We start from the raw sequence: 23786 nt of genomic DNA on the forward strand, positions 1-23786 counted from the left end.
TGTGTCTTGACCAGAGTGCACAGCTCTGGTCTCTATCACAGAAAGGACAGAGCAGAACTGAAGCAGGTTCATATCAGGTGAGGAAGGAAGAAGGTACAATAGACACCCATAAAATATAGTGTAACAGTTCTGAGATTGAAGAGGAATCAATAGTTCAGTGTCTCCTGCCATGCAAGAGCTAGGAGTTATCAAATGAAACAAGCAGGTGGCAAGTTTAAAACAGACAAAATAAGGTGGTTGTTCCTCTAATATAGTTTGTCTGCTTTGACGGGCAACGATGTGGGGCTGAAAGTTGACATGGGCTCAAGGGGAGGCAGGGCTGGCTCGTGGAAGAAAAGTCTATTGATATAAAGAGAAATCCAGGGAAATCTGAGCTGCTTACATTCTTCTTTAGGCTTGTGTCTTTGGCTGCAGCTGCAACCGTGATTTTGCACTGGAGGGATTATTGTCTGTTCTAGTACAATTCTTCTTATGATGTTCTTTTATTATGAGTTTCAGAAAACACCAGAAGAAAACACAATGTTAGCAGGCAATGAGAAGACGTGCATCAGTTGAGGCTCACTAGACTGGAAATTCCTGGACTGCTCTTACAGAAATGGTCCAAAGTCCATGTTTTTTGAGACTTAAAAAGTCCTGAATTATCTAACTTTTTTCACCACTTCAGAAACTTCATATCTGCATGTTTGGTAGGTTTTTGTAATAATGTCGGCCTCCAGCTCTTCTCATCCTGTTTTGATCTCTTGGCTCTGTTGACCTTTATTTGTTATCTTTGTTCAGGGTAGCTCTAATTTTCCCCTCTTCCAGTGTATTTTAAAGAATATATTTTCCTGCATTTAAGAGGATTTGTGCTTATTCCTTGCTCTTCTGAATTTTAAAATGGTGCAAATAGGGATTTCAGCATGAAGAGTAATGCCCCATTTGTTTAGTTTAGTCTACATGATAAAGACTTACTAGTTTGAAGTACCTGTCTGGGCTGCAGCAGTTGAGAACTTTGAGAAAACTTCACAGAGATTGCTATTGAATAGGTCTCTAGAAAGTAACCTATGTGTTAAAAAGCTCATCTTCCTAAGTATTGGTGTTTTCTCTCAAATTTCTTTGAGTAAAAAGTGGAAAATAAAATATAGACCCCATGACAAGTACGGTTTTCAAAAAATATTTTGCCCTTGGTCTGGAACTGCTTTGTTTTTGTCTCTCTCTTTTGAAATGCAACTGAAGATAGTCTCCTGTGATGTTCTTGCACAACAGTAGAGGTGTATCAGCTGTAATGGGGAACAGGGTGATTGCTCTGCCTCAAAATAGAACATGAACTGAACAAATGAGGGTGTTTTTGTACTCATGTTGACAGATTAGAAAAAGAATGGAAGAAATGTATTTTCATTAAGTAGTTGCTCAATCTAGTTCCTGAAAATGATGAAATCTTAAAAATCATTAGTTGGGTTGAACTGCTGTGCATCTCCTGTAGGTATTAAGTAGAATAACTGCTTTTTAAATTGGCTTTTCAAATGTTCACCCCTTATGTGAACTCAGTATTCAATTACTTCTCTTGGCTTATCACTGTCACACAAGCGTACCTAGTCCAAATAGTCTGGAAATGTATGTTCTTTGAGGTGGCCTTTTTTTCTATCTTGTGTGTAATACAGTGTTGAGAGTTGATGTAGAATTGAAAATCTGAGTGCGGAGACAGGTTTTGTGTTTGTGAAGAAGGAGAGGAAAAAAAGGGTGCAGGAAAAGCAAACCCTTTCCTATACATCAATAAAACGTTTCTTCATATCAGTCTTTCACCAAAGTTACAACATACATATTGAAAACAGCAAGTTTTTCCTGTGTTTGGCAGCATCTCAGCATGGTAAATGTTTTTCCTTGCTTTTAGAGCATTGTTACAGATACACATTAGAAAGACCAGTGATTGTGAGTTAAGATTGACCCTAAATTGTGTGTCATCACTCACAGAGCAATGAAAATATTAAAATCCATAAATGGTAGGTTCTGTAATGTCTTTTATTTACAGAAATAGCTGTATTTCTGAATAAAAGTAATTTACTCAAATAGAGTAAATTACTTTAGGACCTAACTGCAATTCAAAAAACCTTGGTTGTGAAGAAAAAAAGACTAGAGGCATTAATTTCAGCAAACTCTTTGGTCAAGTAGTGCATGAAGAAGTTCATTTTAATGGACTGATTGGTTGCATGGGTTCCAAGAAAAATTCTTAGGGCTGATATTGGTGTAAACTAGACTATTTTCACCACTAATATTTATTTTGCACTTTTTTTAGGTTTCAGACATTATTGGACCAGTTATTTATTAGATGGTGATAACCTACCTTCATTTTCTGGGGTCAGGAGGTCTGTGATAAGTTCTATTGTTATTTTAGATACTATTTTCAGTGTTTTCATTATTGTGGCAAACAGAGCATTGTCTATTTTAACTGGATCAGAAAGGCAATATATGAATTTTAAAAATTGTCAGAAACATGCTGTTATGTGGGTGGTTGCGTGTGCTAGATTTACCAGCAAGTCAAGAAAAACACACAGCAACAAAGGAATATGGGAATACTTAGTGCTGCTGCTTAGAATATGCTCGTATTCCCTTTTGCCAGTGTGATTTTTTTTTTTTCCTGGATCTGAAGATTGCGTGTGTGTACACGTGTTAGAGTGGGCATTTTCAGGAGGGAATTGTAGAGACTTTCAGGCCTGATAAAGGTTGCATGCAAAAGGAAGAAGAAAGATTTCTGAACCTGAGTTTCTTGAAGCTTGAGGTTTACACCAAGGAAGGAATGATCCTTGTGAGGAAATATTTAAAGCAGCAAAGATGAGATCCCAGTCTGTTCCCAGGAGTGTTTCTATATTTTCTCAAATAGCTATTTAATGTAGACATCGCTTCAGCCAGAAGGATAAATGAAATGCAAGCCTTTATAAGTCAGTCTGCTGTATAATGGTCTTTAGGGGAGAGATTTCAAGGTAACCTATCCAAAATTTAATTCCAACAGGATTTCTTGCAAAATTCATTCATTTTTCCCCTCCACCCTACAGAAATCATGTCTCTTCTGAGCAATGCCAGTTCTGTCCAAGCACTAGGTGGTGGGCAAATGTTATCTTGTCATATTGACCAGATGAGATCTTTTGGAGGAGGGGTGAGTGAATAACTCATCTTCATGGGTGCTGTTGAAATACTTAAAAGGTCTTCGCAGTTTCTTCTCAGGTTAGTTGCCACTACAGTTGCAGACTATGTGAAATGATGTTGTTAAATAGCTAACAAAGAAATCTGCTTCCAGCGTGAGCCCCTTTGCTCATACCCCTCCTGCAGTTTACCAGGGGTGATTCATGCTGGGCAGCTGCCTGCAGCACCATTCATCAGCACCACGCTCTTGTCGAAGCCTGCGGATCTGCTGTCTCTGGAGGAAACATCCATCTACCTTTGCTTTCCTTAAGTCTCAGACCTTCTTGTAGATCGTTTGAAGGTCTCAATTCCGCTCTCCCACACTGCATGTACATGTAGCCTGTCACCTGAAGGAGAAAAAAGTTACTTATGTCCCAACTGTTGTTAAGATGTGTTAATTCATGTTTATTCCCATGCACCACTTTCCCCTCAGCTCCACTTGCTCATCCTCCTGTTGGGATTGGAGGGTGGAGAGAAAGAAGCCTGGTTTTCTTTTTTTTATTGATGCTCAAACTGCCTGTGAAGAGTGGGCGTGAAACATGCCCGTTACTGGTGCTACTACTGCCCGAAATGCACCAGCTGATGGTGCTTGCAGGTATGGACCTTGCAATTTTTATCATAAAACAGTGTGTCATGAAGAAATATAGTTACAGGGAAGTAATGCACCTTCTCTGGACTCACATCAGGCCTGGATGAGGGATGAAGCTTGCTTTGCCCAGTGGAGCACTTCTCTGCATGTGCAGAAACATGCTGAAAGGCACTACATGAAAAAAAGAAAATGGGACATCCTGGAATCCAGACTCTGTAGGTGCTATGCAGCAGCTAAGCGGGGAGGCTGAAAGCTAGAGCTTTGGATTTAGGCCTCTGTATTTCACCTACGCTCAGCTTTGTACTCTGAAGTTATTCTCGTGGATCTGTCTCACAGCCTTTCCTCTTTACCAGCTATGTGGAGTTAAGATGCCGATATGAGTACTGAAGTCAAAAAGAACAGAAGAGAAAGCGAGGCTGTTTCATTGTAGGACTGACAGATAGCAAATGTAATAGTATCTTACTGTAACCTTAAGGATGTGAAAGTAAAATTGTGTGGCCTTCCATGAGGCAACCAGGGTTTTTGAGAATCTGTTCATTCAGCAAAGTCTGTTACTGAACTATATGCAACAGTGATCGGATGTCAGGTATTTGTTGACCCCAGCATTATGGTAGTCGTAGTTGGCAAAGTCTGGCAGAAATCCGATTTAAAGTATCTTGAGCTGAATGTTTTGAATTAAGATAATCTGAATTTGCATACACCCCCATTACCTTCACTGGATGCTGAGCAAGACCTTTAAAAGCCTAATGGGCAGAGCGTGGGAACAGACAGGGTAGTATTTATACGATGCTGCTTCTGTCTTTGTAGGTAAGTTTTGAATGAATGATGGAAGGGATGATGCTGAGATAAGTTTTAGCTAGGTTGGAAGAGGTGGCAGCCATCTTCCCAGGAGGTCAAAGCTGTGAGTTAACACTGCTCAGAAATAACAGCTGAAATGGAGAGGCAGGGACCTGCTGTGTTGCTTTAGACCGGTGGCTGGAGAGGATGCAGGCATAGAAGCAAGGGCTGGCAAGGTAAAACAGAATCAAAGCTGGAAAGAGAAAATATATCTTCTGTATGGCAGGTTAGATAAAGTTGTGCAGTGTGTGTCTGGCTGCTCTGCTGGATACTTGAGCCATTAACCACCAGGATTGTTAGGAGTTGTTGGGTGTTTTGTTGTTGTTGGTTTTTGTTGTTGTTGTTTTCCTTCTAATTAGCCTATTAAAATTCACTGGGGAGATCAACTCTGAGGTCTTGTGGAGGAGCAGCAACATGGAAGTGTCTTAGATAAACTGCAGGCTGTTTGGTTTTCATGCATCTTATGATAGATTTTCTGGACTAAGTATTCCTGAAGTGTTCTACAAGGGTGCAGTGCAAAAGTCTCGTTCTGTGAATCCATGGAGAAATAGGAACCCTGAGTTTAAGCAAAGGTGACTTTTGCTTTCTATTAGATGTTTGTCTGAGACAAGACTAAACTGCTTTGCACGGTGGGAGATGACATTGTGAACCTGGGGCATGTGGAATGGAGAAGACGGGTGCTTCCAGCTCTGAATAATGCTGATAGCCTGCCAAGTCTTCTTCGCCCACAGCATTCCTCGGCAGCTGTATCACCCCGACTGTGCAAGTATCCCCACCATGGGTCTTTCCAGCTCTCCTGTGCTTTGCCTTCCTCCAGTGGCAATGAGCACAGGGAGCAGAGATGGTGCAACAGGAGCACCAGTCTTGCCCATGCATCAGTGTCCATCTGGAGGTTGTTCTGTTGTCAAAGGTTAGTTTATCTCACCAAACAGATCCCTGCTAGCTCGACAGGAAAGAAAATTCTGTAGTTTTGTTTATTTTCCTGAAGATTCAGGGAGTTTATCGCATTGCTTTCATTTCTCCTTTCTTTTGGGGAACTGTTTTGTCTAATGCTTTGAATAAGTGAACTTCATGTTGTTTCTGTATAGAAAACATTTCAAGTTTGTAACCCAGTCAGTTGCGCTTCACTCCTTCCACGATATCTTTGGTGAGACTGGTTTCGTGTCATCTCTAGTCATCTTCCGTAAGGATAAAATTATGTGTTGGCCACTACAAATATAAGCATTCTGCAAACTGCATGTAAATGTTCAACCTGCACTTAAACTGCTCTAGCAGCAGATTACATAACACTTTTTCCCAGCAGATTACATCATAAATTTAGCTAAACATCTTTGATTTGAGAATTAACACATTTCACATTATTTTGTCCTTTTTTTTCCTTAGGTGCACTCAACTACTTAACTAAAGCAGTAGTTGCCAGAGTATAATCCTGTGCTTCTTTCTCTGTGTATCTTGGGGGTAGTGTGAAGGTACCTGCTGTTCTCCCATCAGTAATATTCATAACAATGTGAAAGTCTGAAGTCTTCATCGCTGCGGTGAAGGCTTCATTGCATGCTTGTTCTTTTTTGCTCTGTTAGTGCCTCCTTCTGATTGTGTATCTTCAACCTGAACCATCTAGCCAGCTTCACTGCAGACTGCTCTTTTCACTGAAAAACTGTGGGGTCCATTTAAGTTCATATAATATCCTTGGGTTTATTTGAAAGATCACTCATTGTTTTGACAGCAAAGCACATTCTTTTGGGGACTAGAACCAGGATGCTTTGTGTCTTAAGTATCAGTGGCTTTCTTTCTGAAAGAAATGTAAATTGTCTATTCTTTGTGCTCCAAAATACGTGTTAGGAAGCAGAGATGCTCAACCTGTGGCCAGCAAGCCCAAGCTAGCGTTTAACAGGCCACTATGAGGAAAAACTGTTTTTGCTAACAGCACTGAATGTTTGGAAGAACTTATATATAAATTCATCTCTTTAAAAAAAAAAAAAACAAAAACAAAAACACCACCCAAAAGAACCCCAAGAAAAAGTTAAGGAATAGGGGAATGCAGCAAAAATTGACAATATTGCAGGTATAGTACCTTTTTGGAGAATTTTGAAGAATTATCTTTATTTGCTTTGTTGGACCCATCATTATGTGTAAAGGCCAAAAGGAAAAAGAACAGTTATTTGTATTTTCCAGTGGGTTAAAACAGAACAACTGTGGAAGAGGCCTTGTAAGGAAATGAACAATTTGTTCTGCCTTCCAGCTTTCAGCTAAATCTTTTCAAAGAGAGGAAGAGCTTATATCTTTCTGCTCTTATGAATATTAGAGCTGGTTTTTTAAGATGTAACTGTGTACTATAAGGATCAGAAAATAGATACTTTTCTCCATGGAGGTTGTGTTTTATCCTTCGTATTAGTCAGAGCAGTTTCAATGTAAAGTGATAGCACTAGTCTGTAAAACTGATTAAAAGTCAGTTTTAATGAGAGTCGCACAAGTAGGTATGTTGGATTAGAAAAGCAGAAATTTTACAAATCTACTAAAAAAGCATTAAAGGAAGGTATACTAAGAGTTGGTTAGAATTTCAGCACTTTTTTTCTTTTTTAAAGTACTTTCTCTTACCAGAAGTGTTTTGCTTTATATTCTTCTGCTGTTGTAAAAGGAGATTCTTTTTGAGTAGGAAATAAGATCAGATACAAAGGGCTCAGACACCGCTGTAGCTAATTCTGCCTGGCCCTTGAAGAGGAATTTCAGGTCCCGATGTTGGCACTGGGGTTTCCTATTTGGTGCTGGTGAAGAGCCAGGTGGGTAGGGCAGCAGAGCGAGTGCATTCGTACCTGTCTCACTTCCTGTGCCTGAGCACCAAACCCTGAGAACTGAGCTCTGATGCTTTGGAGATTTCCAGTCCTACCCTGATACATCGATTTCTGGATTAGTTTTGGAAAGGAGGCACTTTGATTGGTGGTTTCTAAAGCTTGCTTTTTTTTTTTTTCCCCTAAGTATAGGTGTCTTTGGAAACAAAACTTAATTAAATGGCAAAAGAGGCGAGCTGGGTGTGGTGGTTTTCACATGGTAGCCTTGCAGTTGAGTGCTTGCTAAGGAAGTGAAAGAGTAAAGTTGCGTTGTGTCCTCGTGCAGCGGTGGTGCTGTGTCCTGGTGCTGCAAGAAATGCTTGTTGCTGGCAACAAGCAGTTGAGAAGCAACTGTGACTTTCTGAAGGATTAGCTGCCTAATTCTGCCCAGTTCTCAAATGGGGAGGCCAAAGTTAATTATTTTGACCAGTGTACCCAACCTGGTGAACAAAAAGGAAAGCACCTGCAAAGTTGAAGTGCTTTTGAGTTGAAGTGCCCACTGAGGAGTGAATCCTTTTCACTGTAATTTTGGTCTCCAGGGCCTAAAATTTTAAGTCCAATCTTAGGAGCATACAGCCTTCTTTGTATTTGACCGTATGTAATTTAGAGCACTGCCCTTTCCTTCAGAAAGGCGCTGCAGTACTGTGGTGATGATGTGGTAAACACCCTGCATAGATGAGTATTTCCTCTTTTAACCCGGGATGGGGTCTGTGCTCATTTATGCTTCAAAGCAAGGCCATTATTGCGGCAGTTGAAGCTATTAAGAAGATCAGGACCCTCTGTTCTTTGCATTTTCCTTTTTTTAGAATCTCTTTGTTGCAGTTGCAAGGGACATCAATGTTTTTATAAAGAAACTTGCAGCAGTTGTGTATAAACTTTTTACTGTGAAGAAGCCTATTTTTTGTGAAATGAGACAGTATTTAATGATGCTCAGCCATAGATCTGCTTGTAAAATAGAATTGGATCAGTATGTATTTGTTGCTCATAGAGTGGACTTTTTTCTGAGGGATTTTTTTCCCATGTTTTCAGTATATCAACTTAGGCAAAAACTCTCTATATCGGGACATTTTTGAAGTTTCATCCTGCTGGGTCAGTAGCCAGAGTACTTCCAAGTAATTTTGGTGATGTTAGTTTTTAGACATGAAGTTTATTTTCATTCAGTGGAGCATCAACTTCAGAATAAATCTCACTTCTGTAAATTATGTTCAGCATTTGGGAGTCACTTATCCAGTCTCCAGTGCTATTGCCAGCTACTACTATATCGGATTTGAAATATGTTGCTCTTAACTTCTGCAGGAACAGGATTTCTCCAAGAATGTGTGAGTGCTGCTCTGTTGAATGAAATTCAGTGCAATTGGAAGGTTTCTAATTAAATGCTACTAAAACCGATATATGTGATTCTCTTACAATGACCGGTGTGAAGGCAGACTTTCTCAGCTAATGCAAATCTCTGAAATTGGTTGGGATCACCCAGAAGCATCAGTCTCCTTGGGTGGACTGGAGCCTGGTATACTATTTTCCTGTCACGTGTTTTATTTAAATATGAATAATTGAAGCTGGCTGAAAAAAGATATTAATACTTAATATGGTAGTAATTATTTGAGGCAATTACGGGTTTGATCACTGGTAGTATCCTGTATCCCTAGAAGCATGTAAGAACAGCAATAGATAAATATGTTGCCTCCTGCACCCTGGTTACTCAAATCTTAATGTGCCAGTGAATTAACTAGCAGAACTCCAAATTTCTTCAAGAGAGTTTTGTCTCATTAACAAAAATTAATCTCCTAGGAAAAGCCTTATTAATTTCAGATACTAGCGCCTGCTTACGTAAATCCACTTGCGAGATCTGACCTTATCCTCATGAGTCATAAAATAGCCACGTACAAGCAGATAGGTTGGTGGTTGCTTTTAAATCTGTGCCAGTATCACTGTTGCCCATCTCTTGATCAAGAGTAATCCTGATATATTTTAAAGAGGAAAATAATTTTTTCCTGAGAACTGAGTGTTTTGAATGAGTTTCTTATGAGTTACTAAAGGTGTCATCACCTACTTCGAACAAAATAACAATTTTTATGTTTACACTTCTTTTTACTTGAAATTGAAGTTTTTATCATCAACAGCATACTATTGTTGCTTGGTAAACAAAGCAAAACTTTATACAGAATTAGCGTTTTGCAGACAAAACAAAGAGTGTCTAAAGAAGAAATTAAAAATAACTAGTTGATGAAATCAAAATGGCATGTTTCCAGAACAAGGCTGCTCGATTTGAAAAATGAGGAGTTATCTGTTTTGAAATGGGAGAAATACCAGAATGAAAATAAAATCTCTGCAAACAAAAAGCATTGTTAACAACAATAGTTTAGGTACTGTTCTCTCTTCTGAAATATTTTTACACCTGAGAAGTTTATTACACAATACACTTCCTGCGTCTGCAGAAAGGTAATAGTGCACTACTGTCGCAGTCCCAGGGTCTGTGTGCTTACAGATTTTTGCAGTGAAGCTATAGGAGTAGGAGACTGTCTTACAGTACCTACTATTGCCTTGCTACAGAGACATGTGCAGGACTATAATTAGAACTGGTTTGCTCTTTATAAATTAAAGAACAAATTACTTGTTGTCTTCTACTTCCCTTGTTTATTTGCTTTAATTAGTCATAGGTAGTAAATTCAAAAGAAAACAACATCGTACATTTGTATTGGATTAACACACTGGAATGGGCAATTAGTACTTTTACATTTAGGAAGTTTGAAAATAAGAATAAATGAGGTGAAACTGTATCAGTGAGTAAGTCCTAGTAGGTGAGGCATTGCCATTGAAAAGTGGGGGTTATTAATTGAAGTAAAGAATTTTGCTTGACATTCAAAAACAAGCAAAACCAAAATTAAAATCTCACTCATTTAACACTAGAAAGATGGATTTTGGGGGAGAGAGAGAAAGACTCATATCCAAGGCAATATGCTCTTCCAGTAATCTGTAGCAAGTACCATATGTCCATGTGTACTGTCGTCATCTTTTGGTTTTAACTCTCTTGCTGGTGGTGTGGGTGTAGGTTCTGTTGTACAATCAGCAGTTTCCAGTTTTGTTTCATCCTTCCTAAGATTTTCCAAAACTCTCAATACTGATAGTTTAAGGAACTATGTTTGCATGTATGCTCTATATAGCTTTGAGTTTCATTGTGACTACTTAAAAGGTTATTGTGACTGAAACTCTTTTTGCTCTTATATCCTAGCTAATTTTTGTTTGGCATTTCTTTTTTTTCCTTTATGATGCTAAGTTTCATAGTAGGGTGATCTATACATTGTTATTTGTTTTTGTAACTGGATTGTAATTCTGAAATGTAAGCCAACACCAGTTAGTAACTGTTTGTAGTTTTACGTGGCTGAGAGCCTTTGACAAATGAGGTATTTTTTTAGGCTGAACAAGACAATGGCCATCCTCTTCCTGCCTTTGCCAATCTGCATATTGAAGTCCTTGATGAGAACAATCAGAAGCCTTATTTCACAAGATCTACGTATGAGGGCTTCATCCTCGAATCCTCCCCAGTGGGAACAACCATCTCTGATAACCAGAATCTGACTTCTCCACTACAAATCGTCGTGTTGGACAACGATGTGGAGGAGGTATGTTTCTTGTTCTTTTATAGTGTCATACTGGTGTTTACATTTTTATTATTTTCAGAGTTCTTTCTTTTTTCATATTTTTTTATTGAGACAAAACTGTTTTGATCAATAAATTAAAAAAAAATCTTACTATCATTGTTATGGTTTCTTTTTTGTTTTCCTTCTGAGTTCAAATAGATTTGAAAGTGTGTTTGAACTGAAAAACTAAACTGTATTTTACTCAGCTCTCCTTAAGATTGTGTTCTGTTAGAGATGATGAATGCTTAGTGTGAAGAGGAAAAAATAATGCATTTTTTTTTGAGAAGGATGAATCTGCCACACAGTGTGGGGAAACGGGAGAGAGAAGCTCAAAGTGGAAGGAATTAGTAGTTTGAACAAACCAGGAAGAAGAGGAATAGGAGGGCAGGAGGCTAAAAGTTCAATCCATTCTTCCATTCTTTGCTCTGCCCAGATTTTGATACTAACATTATTCATAGTAAAAATTGGGCATCTTCAAAAGAATAGTAACCAAGTAGTAACAATACCACGCCTCTAGGGCTAACGTTTCTTCTGTTCTCACCAAGGCTGTTGCTGTTAGGTGTTTTTTTCATACCGTTTCTTTTGCCTCTAATTACTGTTGTGTCCCCTTTCCTCTTTTTTGTTTCTGTTCTTCTGTTCTCTTGTTATCTTCAGATATGTAAGGAAAGCTAAGTTGTAGGCATAGGTTTTGTAGTAATATTTATAGTACATGCCAATACTCTTTAATAAAGTTTTTAACCTGATAGTCTGAAAACAATCTTCTGTTTTTGAAAGTTGCACTTTTGACATAGACAAATTCATTATTTTTGAGAAACATCAGAGGCCATTGTCAATGAAAGATCCTTTCTACATCACTGTCTGCATTAGAGTGATTTATTGTCCTAAGAAGCTATTTTAAAGCCCAAACTCATGCAGAATATCTTCTTACTATCCATTAAAATATCTCAGTCAATTTATGGGCATTCATAAAGATCGGTTTGAAGGCAAGTGGAAATGGCTGTTGGATCTGGCTTTCTTAGGGGCTGCATAAAAGGTATGGAATACGTGCATGTGGCAGTCATCAGCAGGCATTGCTGATGATTTGTATTACTTGTGAAATACTCGTTTTAAAATTTCAAAAACAATTACTTGCTCAGCATTGCTTTTGTTAAAAGCAAAGCAGTTTTCTTGTTTGATCAAATTAATGGGATCCTGTAGGTTGCTTAATATAGGAATAAGAAAGGTGTGCAGGCATCAGGTATGTGTTTATATTTACAATACGTTGTCTGATTGTGTTGTATAAAATCTATTCGTGTAATGTGTGCCCAAACGCAACAGCAATCAAATCGTATCAGTTAGTGTCCACAGTTCTAAGTCCTTTTTAAGCTACTAAATTGAGAGATTTTCTCGGAAAGCTGCTTTTAGGTCTGTGATCCTTACATGTATTAAACAAAAAAAATATGGGAGAGATTTTAGATGTTTTTAGCACAAGCAATTTTTTTTTTATTTTGTTTTATCCACACCTTCATGAAAGTACTAGTAAAACCCGTTGATTCAAATACGCGTTGGTGCATATCTGTTTGTTACAGAAATCTGGAATTTTAGGGCATTATTTATGCCCACCTTCTAACATGCGTGACTGCATATTAACTTTACAAAAATGGGAAGAGAGGCTATTAATCCCCTGAAGAGTGGAAGACTGAAACCGAGCAAGTCTGTCTGTGAGACTGATAGACTTGCATGTTAGATAGGTATGGTCTGAAACTCAGAATAAGGGTTTCTGGTTAGCTGGAGAGCTTGTTGTGAACCGTTTCTGCCTGGGTTGCTACACTGCCAGTTTGGGCGACAGACAGCTGAAAATAGTGCAAAAATCTCACTGTTAATCCACAATGTGCTGCTGGTGTTTTTCTATCTGCAAGTCCACCAATGTTCCAGGGACTGAGATATTTGCCTTCAAGGCTTTGTAGCTGCAATGACCTAGGAGAATCCTACTGTGCATACAAAGTCCACGGTGGTAAAAGAAATCATGCAGCATGGCTGGTGAGGGAGGGGCTGAATCCGTTGTGCTTGAAATAATTCAAAACAACTGTTCAAATTAAAGAGAATTTTGGGGCACTCTCCTATTTCCTAGTAGAGGATATTGTTACACGAAAGGAATGACAGAAAGACTTTGGACTTCATTAACCTCCAGAGGTTTTTCAGGTTGTAGTTCATAGTGCTCTGATTAACCTTTCCCTGGCAGTTGCACAACTCTACCCACAAGATGTCAAAGGCAGATTTGATAATACAAGGTTCTTTGATGTAACTGCATATTAGATCATATACGAGACTGAAAATTAAGATTACTTTGAACTGTTAAATCCTGAATTTGGGGTGACTTTTTGAATGAATCATGTAACTACCAGGTAGTTAGTATAGCCCATGATATTTGTGTACTCTCAAACTGCAAATATTTAATTTCAAAAACTTATGCCTGGAAGAGTAATTTCTTCCTTTAATATAAACTACTTCATGAGGTTTGTAATGTAATCCTAGTATTAATGTTCCCCACTGAAAGTGCTTTCTGTTACCGATTTTGTCAGTACAAGTTCAATACCTCAAGTTTTGAGGGGTGCTCTGAAATTCATCACAAGCAGTTTGACCATAGGGCTCCACACTTTATTGTTGTGCCTTCTCTGTAGTGTATCATGTATATCACTTCCCATGAAGTTATCTCAATGTTTGGATGTTGAATAGGGCGGTTCCTTAATATACTTGTGTTTGCCTGCAATAGAAATTTCAACATAGGTGTGGCCCAAATATTTGTAGTTTTAATTGCATCACTAATAATAAAAAAAATCTGTCCAATCAGCAGCACATATTTTAACTGGGAGCACTAACATAATTTAAATAACGTGCGTCCAAAGATGATGAAAACTGAGTTTATCATTCTTGAACACAAGCTACTTCAGGCAGCTGATTAGAAGTTGTTAAATATTTCTGTGTCTCAGTACAAACAGACCTGAAATTTCATATCCACAGGAAATGACCATTCAAGGGCCCAAAAGTATTTCCTAGTGAACTTAACACTTGGTTGTTTTACATCATGTTTTTATTTTCATTTGATAATGAATAACAGTTTGGTTAAGTTAGTGACAATCGAGTTCAGTCACATGACACAAAATGAGACAGAGCCAAAAGTTTTCCAGTGAATTATTTTTGTTTATTATTGAAAAAGTGTAATATTTCAGTGTTGCGTGATGAATAACTGCCAAGGATTTCTAGACTGGGAAATGATGTGGCATAAAGACTTAACTTTGTCACCCCACCCCATCCCCCCAAAGTGAGGACAAAATAATGAAGATCTCTGGTCCTACTGGGATGTAATGCTGTGTGCCGGGGGAGATGGGCTGTGGTGGAACCTGGCCAGTGGCCCTCATGTTCTGTCCTTCTCCTTGCTGCTAGGATGGCTCTGTACCTGCAAGGCCACTTCCCTTAGGGATGGGGGGATAAGGGCCAGCAGCACGGCCGTAAGTGCTCATTACCAAGCCTGGGAGATATAGGGGGAGGGAAGGGTTGCTCTGTCTCAGCAACCTGAACTACTCAGGGAACCCAGTGCCAGATTCCGTGACTGTATTAGTCTTCTCTCTTGCATGTTTTGTTGATGCTTAAGGCCAACCAGATCTGATCCATCGGATCTGCCAGAGGCGGTGGGTCCTCTCTCTTTCCAGAATGCTGTAGACTTATCTCAGGACATACAGAAAGCTGCCTGAAGCTGCAGAGAAATGATGAGCCTCGTCCTCGGGTGGAAGTGCTCTGTGGAATTTCCTATTCCTTTGGCATCACCTGACTCATGCCAGCACAGCTCTTTCCAAGTCTATGAAATGATACAGGTGTAACATGGATGTGAGGGAGGAGAGAATCAGATTTAACTGCCTGTGTGTGTGCCTGTTAATACGTGTGTCAGTGATTCATGTACTGCTTATAACCTGTTGTGGGCATGAGACTTCCAGCAGAGTAAGGCTGGGAGTGCAGCAATTGCGTATAACTCCTATATAAAATGGCCAAACAAACTAAAATGACAGGTACCTTCTTGCTGGGACTAGATGGTAGCTCAGGGTTGGGTTAGTAAGCACAGGTAATGCTTATTAACTTCTGCAGGTCTTAATGTTCTTATGGCTTCATTGTATCTTAGTAAATTGATGTATTTAGTAAGGAGGGATTGCTGATGAGAAGTTGAGATAGATCCTGTACATGCTTGTGCATGTTAGTTTCCAATACTGACACTGGCTAAACATAATGTATTCAGTTTTCTAACTGATAAATCAGTTGAGATACTATTTCATATTAAAATAACTCCCTGTCCTCAGATAAATGTATGAAGAAAGTGAGTGGTCATCTTAACTGTGTATTTTAAGAAAAAGAGAAACCAACCACACTCTAAATTTAAACCTTGTGGGAATTATAATATGGTCCTGCTATAAATCTTCCAAAAATTAATTTATAGATGTGACATTGCAAACAGACCTTTAACTAGAGCAGCACTGCCAAGTGCGGATATAATTAAGTGGTCTGTTTAAATGGCATAAATTAAATTAAGCCACACAAGTACCTTAAGACCTTGAGTAAACCAAAGCTGAGATGAGGCGTTTAAACAGTATGATCTGATTGCTGTTTACATAAGGCTTCCCGAGCCACTTGCTTCCTTACTCCTTTGCTTCCATGGGAGAGTACTAATTTCTTCTACTCTGGTGGTTAGGGTTGGTGAAAAAACTACAGTAACTGCCTTACTGCCGTGTATGCCCAATCTTGCTGAATCTCTCTTAAAAAAAACACAAACACACACCACCACCCCCCCCCAAAAAAACCAAACCAAACCCCCAAAAAACACGAAAAAACCCACAACCAAAAAAACTACCCCAGGATTTAAATTCCAAGTTGAAAGAAGGTAATCAGCACTCATATCCATTAAATACTACTCAACTGCCAAGGTGTTTACTGATACCACATGCAGCGTCTTGATGAATAAACTTGGGGTGTAAGGTAATTTGTGCATTGCTCATTAGAACACAAAATTGATGTCATGTTTATAACATGTGCCAGTATGTGTTCAAAAGCATTTAACATGTCCCAGCACACATTCAGAAAAGGACCTGTGCAGTAACCCTGATGCTTCTGCGGACACCTACAGTGCAGCATCTTTGGGCAGTGGAATATGATGCAGGTCAGTTATTACCATAGGTTCTTCTCCAGATCCTTTTCTACCAGACCAGTTTCTTGTTTTGTTTCCATTGTCTATGAAGTTGAAGTCAAACTAAGTAGATGGTTGCTCAACATCTGTGTTTCCAGAGAACTTGTGGGAAATTTAAAAGAATGATTATTTTACATAAAGGCATCTCAGTAGCAACCCGAGAGGACAGAGCAAATAATGGATAAAATAACTTTTAAATGTAACTACAAATGCTGCTTATGGATTTTCAATGATATATCCAGATAAGGAAAAATAATGGATTTTTTTTATCCAGGAGTACTGAAGCATTTTAAATACTGAAGCGTTTTTCTCTAATATTTGCCTAATTGCTTATATCTTTCACTGTTATTGTTTGAACTTGTTTTGCAGCTGGTATTCTCTTGAGAGGAAAGTTCTCATAATACTGCTATCCCTGTATAACACTTCTGTGACACTCTAATAGTCACATTACAAAATAATAATTCAAGAAATATTCTTCCCAAATGTAACAGCCCATTAATATTGTTAAAACAAACAAAAGGGAAAGGCAAAGCAAAAAGGCTGCTTCTCTTTCTTCAGGATTTATAAAGATAGGGTTTCTTCTTTTCTGAATCTTTCCGCTTAAGAAGGAAAAATAAAAATCATAGAATCATTAAGGTTGGAAAAGACCTCTACGATCCTCAAGTCCAACCGTCAACCCAACACCACCATGCCCACTAAACCACGTCCCTAAGCACCTCATCTACACGTCTTTTAAATGCTTCCAAGGATGGTGACTCAACCACTTCCCTGGGCAGCCCGTTCCAATGTTTAACCACTATTTCAGTAAAGAAATTTTTCCTCCTGTCCAATCTAAACCTCCCCTGGCGCAACTTGAGGCCATTTCCTCTCGTCCTAAACCTTAAACATTGAATCTTTAACATTGAATCAGTACCGTAGCATTGTATTACTTTTATTTGTGTAGGATGAATATCTAATGTTTTCAGCCTTCTGAAGCTATTCTTTCTCTCTTTGAGTTCCTTGGAGTCCTCAAGGAATTTCTTTTTTGTATATCTGCCCTGTTTTAAACAAATGCTATTGCTAATTAGTGGAAGCGCTGAAGATGCTGACATTTGTTTCTTGCCCTCTCCCAGGCGTGGCTTATTTGTATGAGGAACAGAAGATGATTTTTTCAAAACTTTTCTGTCAGCTTTTCATTCAGGGAGCATGACCCTTTGCACCTCAGCTTGAAAAAGTCTAAAAAGTGTTGTAGCACTTTTTAGTGCCTGACTTTATAGTCATGCTTGTGCCTCAGCCCTTGCTTTGTGCACGAACTGGAGACGTTTTGGTAGTGATTGAAAGAACTCAGAATTAAAGCACTGCTTAGCATCCATCCTGGTTCTGTTGTTAGTCTTTTGACATCTTTTCCTCCAAAGTGGAGATTACATAAATGGTGAAGAGTTTTTTAATTATTATTTTAAATTGTACAATTAAATATTATTTAAATGAACTCACTTTAAAGAAAAAAATGTTTAAGGAGAAAAAATTATTCATAGGGTGTCCTGGGCAAAGTCTTCTCAGACTGGTTTACCTCCCTCGATTTTTCAGTTGCTCAGAATTTAGGCTTGATTTGTTCTTCTCCTTGGGTTCTGTTGATCTAAGTGGTTTTACGACTAAAGCCATCACGAAGGCTTCTCAGGAGGCTGTGCTTCAGGTTATTTTTCTGATACCTAATGGTAATGTTAAAGATGCAGGAAGTTCACTCCAGATGATGTGTCTTCCTTGTCTATTCCATCCAAGCTATTGAGAACCATCAATGGTCCTGGAGGACCATCTCATCAGGCCCTGCAGAACTCATCTCGCACAAGTTAGAGAAACGCGATGAGGTCAGTGCAACACAGTCTGATTGCAAACCTCTTGACAGAGGGACTGAGAATCTCACTTGCTTTGCCTCTGCAAGATTGTGAATCTCAGATTTTTTTCCAGTGAAAGGCATGAGTGGAAAAGATTTTCTACTTTCACCCAGAAATGAGGAGGGCAAATGCTGGAAACATCTCTTCAACAGAACAACTCTCTTCCGTGGGCATTTCAGTGCTGATCATCCTCCACATGAAGAATGTTGGAAAACCAAGATGTGTCATTTAATTATCTTTGTTATCGCTACAGCTTTTTGGAGACAAGCCTGTGCTAGCAATCAGGAAGCCTAAGTGGTTGTGATACTCTTGGAGCTTGTTCTGGCTACCCTGGAGAATTCAACAGCCAAATATATTCCCTCTAAAAAGGCCTTGGGGATGTTGAAACACATACAGAATATGTGTCATTGTCTGCTCATTCTTGACAATATCATGTAATTTTGGGTTAATCTTAGTAAATTGTGGGAAACTGTTTGCTTTAGGAAGAGCTTGTAAGCCCTTGTGGGAGGAAGGGAGCAGCAGCAGTGTAACATTAATATCCGCGCAAGCTTTCAAACTTCCAGGAACTTCTCCAGAGATTTTCAAGAAGAATAAATTCAAACCCAGGCTTTGTTTATTAAGAGTGCATTGGAGCATTTTCTGCGTCTCATTTTATTGTATTTTTGTCTGTAACCATTTTTTCCCCAAATGTACTGCTTTTATGATTTCATTTTGTATCATGTGTTTTTCTTTGTAGCTTGCACCAGGTGCCATTCCTGTAGGTATTGGGTATTATGTTTGCAAAATTACTTTTGTTTTAATTGCATGATTTATTTATTTATTTCCACCTGTCCTCCTTCATTTTTCTCTGCCCTGTTGGTGTTTGAGACTGGGACTGTCACTTGTTTTGTGAAGCCTGCAAAAAGCCCTTTAAACACACTGGACCAAATTCATTTAGCGCATAAAGTTGTACCGTGGTTATGTTGTGATTGCTTTATGTTCATTAAATAATTGTATGTCTTTACAGAAATCTTAAGTATTACAGAAAGTATTTTTTAATTTAAAAAGTACCTACTAGTCGGTTTGACGTATGTAAACCATATCAGGTTTGAACTGTGTCCTTGAAATGGTCCTTGCAGGTTGCATGTATACTCTTTTGTGTGGATTCTGATAGTTTTCTACTTAAAATTATATACTAAACAATTTATCAGAGACACGCTAGTCTACATGACCCAGTAATGTAGTCAGAAATCACAATGCTTAAGTCCAGGCCTCAAAATAAAATAATAGTTTAAAAAACTAAAGTATTGGAAATAGTGTTGGCAACATAGATGGATTGTTTCCCACAATTGTATTCTCTCACAGTATCTGCCACATAAAATGTTCATAGTTAAATCAAGCAGACTTTCTTTCAGCATAAAATGTGATAAAAATGTAAAAGCATTAACAATGCCCAAGTTTAAGGAAGTAAATTGCTTTGTAGGTCCGACATGCATGGAAGGTAGTAGAAATAGGCATTGATTGCAGTAAAGGCAATTTAACTTACACATTGGGATAAAATTTCTACAAGAATAGCTAAGGAATAGGATAGATTACTTCGGGAGTGTATGGGATCTCCATCGTTGGTTTTTCTCAAGAACAAATTAGGAAAAAAATACTGTTTATTAGTGTTCAAAATGCATGACAAGCAAGAACTGTAACAACTAACCAGGGTTTTTGTAAATTAAATTTTTGACTGACTTTGTAGTGTCTACAAAGTGAACAATTATTGACAATTACCTTCTGTAATTTTTCATGGAAAAAAGAGATTGCCGTTTGCATTGCTAGCTGTGAAATGAATTTTAATTTTAGTGAAAGCTGGCATAGTTGCAGCAAAGCTTTAGGCAATAGGATACCACTCATTTTGGAACACTTTGATATTTCTTTCACGTACCTTTCAGCAACTGAAATGATTTCTCATTTAGATAGCATAATCTTAGCCTTCCAAAAAGTGTGCTTTAGAGTATTTTGGATTGCTAAAATAAGTTTCTCTCTCTCCTTCTGTTGTACTAATCTGTCCTCGTAGTTGTTCATTATGACACTTAGTGCATGTTAGAGTTAGCTCAAGTGCTTATGCCTGCTGTACTGTAGGGATTGGTGAACTTTTCAGTGGTCTGTTTTCTTTTTTTTAATTATGTAGGAATGACAATAATGATAGGGTAGGATTTTAACCTTCTAGAAGTGTTTTAGATTCAGGTTAAGAAAATCTTCGGAGAAGAAGAATGTAATGCTACTTTTTGGATAATTTGTTGAATTCAGCTATTTCTGACTGTGTTGTGTGTCCTACTGTGTGTGGGGCGGGTTCTGTAGAATTATGTTGGGAAGTATCTGGTAAAAATACTTTTCAAGTTATGTTTTGTGTCGCCACTGGATTTTCTGCTACTTTTTATTCCTGGTACTAGTCCTCTGATTCCTCATCTCCACATTATTTGGGGCAGTTCAAAACCGTTTCCCAGCCTTTTGTGTTTTGCCCGATCACATTTGCATTCCTCTTCTGTAACATCACCTCATATGTTACAGAAATAAACTAAATAACTAAAGACCAAGAGTAGCACATTAAGTCAGGTTAAATTAACCAGACATACAAGGACACAGAAATGTTTGTTGGAATACTGTAGGCAATAAAAGGTAATGTAGTTTATTTTAAAATTTAACTGTAATATAGAGTGACCCTTGCAGTCTAATCAGTTTAATAGCTCAATGGCATCTTTAAAGAGACGGGGGAAGATACTGAGATATTTCATCCTGGTCACGATTCACGTTTCTGTCATTTCAACAACACAGACATCCCAGAAAAGAGCCTTAATTTGTGGGGCTTTTCAGAACCACCAGGGCATACAGAGCTTAAACACCCTTTTTGCCCACTCTGTGCTGGCATCCACCAGACTGCAGGTTAGGGACTAAGGGTAGGAAGTCCATTTTGCAGCTTTGTATCCATCTGTTCAGTTCACACTGGAAGGAACTGGCTTGAGGTTCTGGACTTTAATCTGTTCTATTCCCTGTGAATACAGTAATAACTTCTGATTCTGTCCATGGCAGAAACATTCCTCCCCATTTCTGTTAGCTGAGATTCTGTTTGCCCCAAAATTAATTCAGTCTTTTTCCCCAGGTAACATTTCATTCTTCTTCCCCATACTCTTATAATCTGCCAACCATGCTAGGAGAGAGGATCGAAATGGAAGGATGAGTTCCTGAGTGGTTGCTCAGGATATCTCATGAGGCGTTGCCTTATCTTTATGTTGTTGCATGGTTTTGCACGCAGCATTAGAACTGCAGCACCACTCTTGGTGCTTGCACAGTTGTACATGGAGTCATCCAGACCTGAAATCTCTGTTCCCAGCAGGCTACCTAGGGAAGTCGTGAGTAACAAATTTACAATGCCTTGACTTGCCTTTTTTTTTCCTTCTCTTTACCTTAAAGTGTTACTTCCTATTGAAAATTATACCATGGTTGCTTTACTATGGTTTTCACCTGATCAACTGAGATATTTGTAATTCTGCATCAATATATTTTGATTCTTTTCGTGACATAAAGAGAATCTCTGAACAACATCTATTTAGCAATATGCTTCAACACATACTATCTTTTTTCATTGCATCAACCCAACTGTTTTATTGCTCCATTAATCAAGATAAGTTTTGTTTTGTTTTTAATATGTTTGAAGACAAGTGCTTGAATCTGCTTTCTTATATTGGTAAGTTATATTTGGCTTAAAAATTATTGTTTTAATGAAAAACATCATTTAAAACTAGCAGATACAGGCATTTGTTTACCATTGGGTTTACTTACTCTATAGGTTAAAGTGTATTTTCAATATGTTTTTCATCAAGAAGATTAGATTTTTAGCTCAGCAGTGTTATTTTTTACCCTTTTTTTTTTTTTTACAGTTTTGTGGATTGTTTGTCACAGTATTTGTACTTTCTGCTTCTTTAGGTTTCAACTGAAACAAGCACTTGCATTGAGTAATGGGAAACTTCATGGTATATATGAATTTATAATAAAATGCTCTTTTTTTAATGTTGTTTAAAGACCAGGGATCCCCAGCTCCATCTCTTTCTGAACGATTACAGTATGTTTTTCACCGTGACTCAGAGTGGCATCACCCGCTACCTCACCCTGCTGCAGCCTGTTGACAGAGAAGTCCAGCAGCTTTACACCTTCTCGGTAAGCTAAATGCACTTGAAGGCACATCAGGCATTGTTCAGAGCAAGTGTTGAAAAATAATTAGTTGTAACATCGTTGTAGATCATTAAAATGGCACAGAAGAAGAAAAACAGTGAAGGATGAGCAGCAGCAATAGTGTGGGGGGTGGGGAGTTGATAATTGGGGTAGTATGCTCTTCCAAAATGTGTGTGTTTGGTTTGACAGCAACATTTTAGATCCCCCTACCAGCATCATCTCCATGGTCCCAGGCTTGTATCCTGCTCCTCACCACCCTCCCATGACACAGTCTGACTCTTCATTTTTGTACCTGGCATGGCCTTTGAGGCCACCTTTGCCTTTGCTTTTCTCGGCCCTTGAGCTAGGAACATGACACCTGTAATGGCCTTTCCACTTTATTTTAGTACAAAATAAAAAAGTAGGCTTAAATAAACAACAGCCAGCAGTATTTAAAAAAAGAAAAAAAAAAAAACTTAAATGGACTTAATACTCCCTCAGGCATTTCCCAGTCTGTGAGTAAACATCTTAACAGCCCTAAAGCAATTTGCAAATGTGCTGTAGGGAAGCCCTGTTCCTCTGCAGGGGTTCCAAATCAATGTCTCTGTTTAGCATTTGAAAGGAGAGCTCAGATTTCCTCTATGGAGTAAGAAAGCCTCTAGCTCTTTATGTCCCACCTTAAAATGCTGTCTTTGAGGTTTGACATATGTACAGCAACTCCTGTGTGTGGCCCTGTCCAGGTGAGACTTGCCCTGTTAGATAGACAGGTTTGTGAGCTGCTGTGGCCAGGCCCTGCTCCTTGAGGGTGTTCAGTGCAGCTGGGGACGGGCTCTGCCCTTCCAGCCATGGACTGCAGCTCAGATCCCGGCCCCAACCCTGGGAAACAGTTATTCCCCCTCATTTCTCCTGCTAATCTGACACAGTGTGTTTTAAAGGCATTGTTTCATTTTGCTTTTGCCCTGAGTCTTGCACACTGCAGGTTCAAGCTCAGCTGAAGCCTCCTGTAATTGTAAGTGCAGACAAAAATGACAAATGAAATGCTGAATTTTAGTCATACTGTATTTTCTCATAGTTGGAATTGGTCCTGGTTTCAGCTGGGATGGAGTTAATTTTCTTCCTAGTAGCTAGTATAGTTAAACTACAACAGAATTGTATTAAGAACACACCTTTAAAATATGTTCCTGTTATGCTTTTTTTTTTTTACCCTGAAGATGACAGCTTCTGATGGTGTACAGGAGAGTGTCCCAGTGACAGTCAATATCCTGGTGATTGATGCAAATGATAATTCCCCAACCTTCTCCAACATATCATACAATGTCAAGATTTATACAGATATGAGGCCTGGGGAAGGCGTTATAAAGGTAATTTCAGGTCTTTTTATTAGCTTTGTTAACTCACTTTTTGTTAGTAGTAGATGGTCTTGTTAATTCAAATTGGAAATGCATTGAAAACAGCTAGAAATGAAGTTTGTGTGTCTCCATCCAC

The 23786-nt window shown here is 38.6% G+C and overlaps 2 protein-coding genes across 2 annotated transcripts in view; both read left to right on the forward strand.

Moving 5' to 3' along the window:
- The window catches only part of LOC103924271, a 391194-nt gene that overhangs the window by 169674 nt on the left and 197734 nt on the right, over positions 1 to 23786 (forward strand). The gene's annotated exons all lie outside the window — the stretch shown is intronic.
- Positions 1 to 23786, forward strand: part of LOC103924270 (protocadherin-15) — a 376716-nt gene that overhangs the window by 169674 nt on the left and 183256 nt on the right. The window contains exons 10-12 of the mRNA XM_009332761.1: positions 10821 to 11027; positions 22173 to 22307; positions 23513 to 23662. Coding sequence (XP_009331036.1) covers positions 10821 to 11027; positions 22173 to 22307; positions 23513 to 23662 — 492 coding nt within the window. The remainder of the gene's footprint in view (positions 1 to 10820; positions 11028 to 22172; positions 22308 to 23512; positions 23663 to 23786) is intronic.

The sequence above is a fragment of the Pygoscelis adeliae genome, unplaced genomic scaffold, assembly GCF_000699105.1.
Source record: "Pygoscelis adeliae isolate BGI_AS28 unplaced genomic scaffold, ASM69910v1 Scaffold139, whole genome shotgun sequence".
In the NCBI taxonomy this organism is placed as follows: Eukaryota; Metazoa; Chordata; class Aves; order Sphenisciformes; family Spheniscidae; genus Pygoscelis; species Pygoscelis adeliae.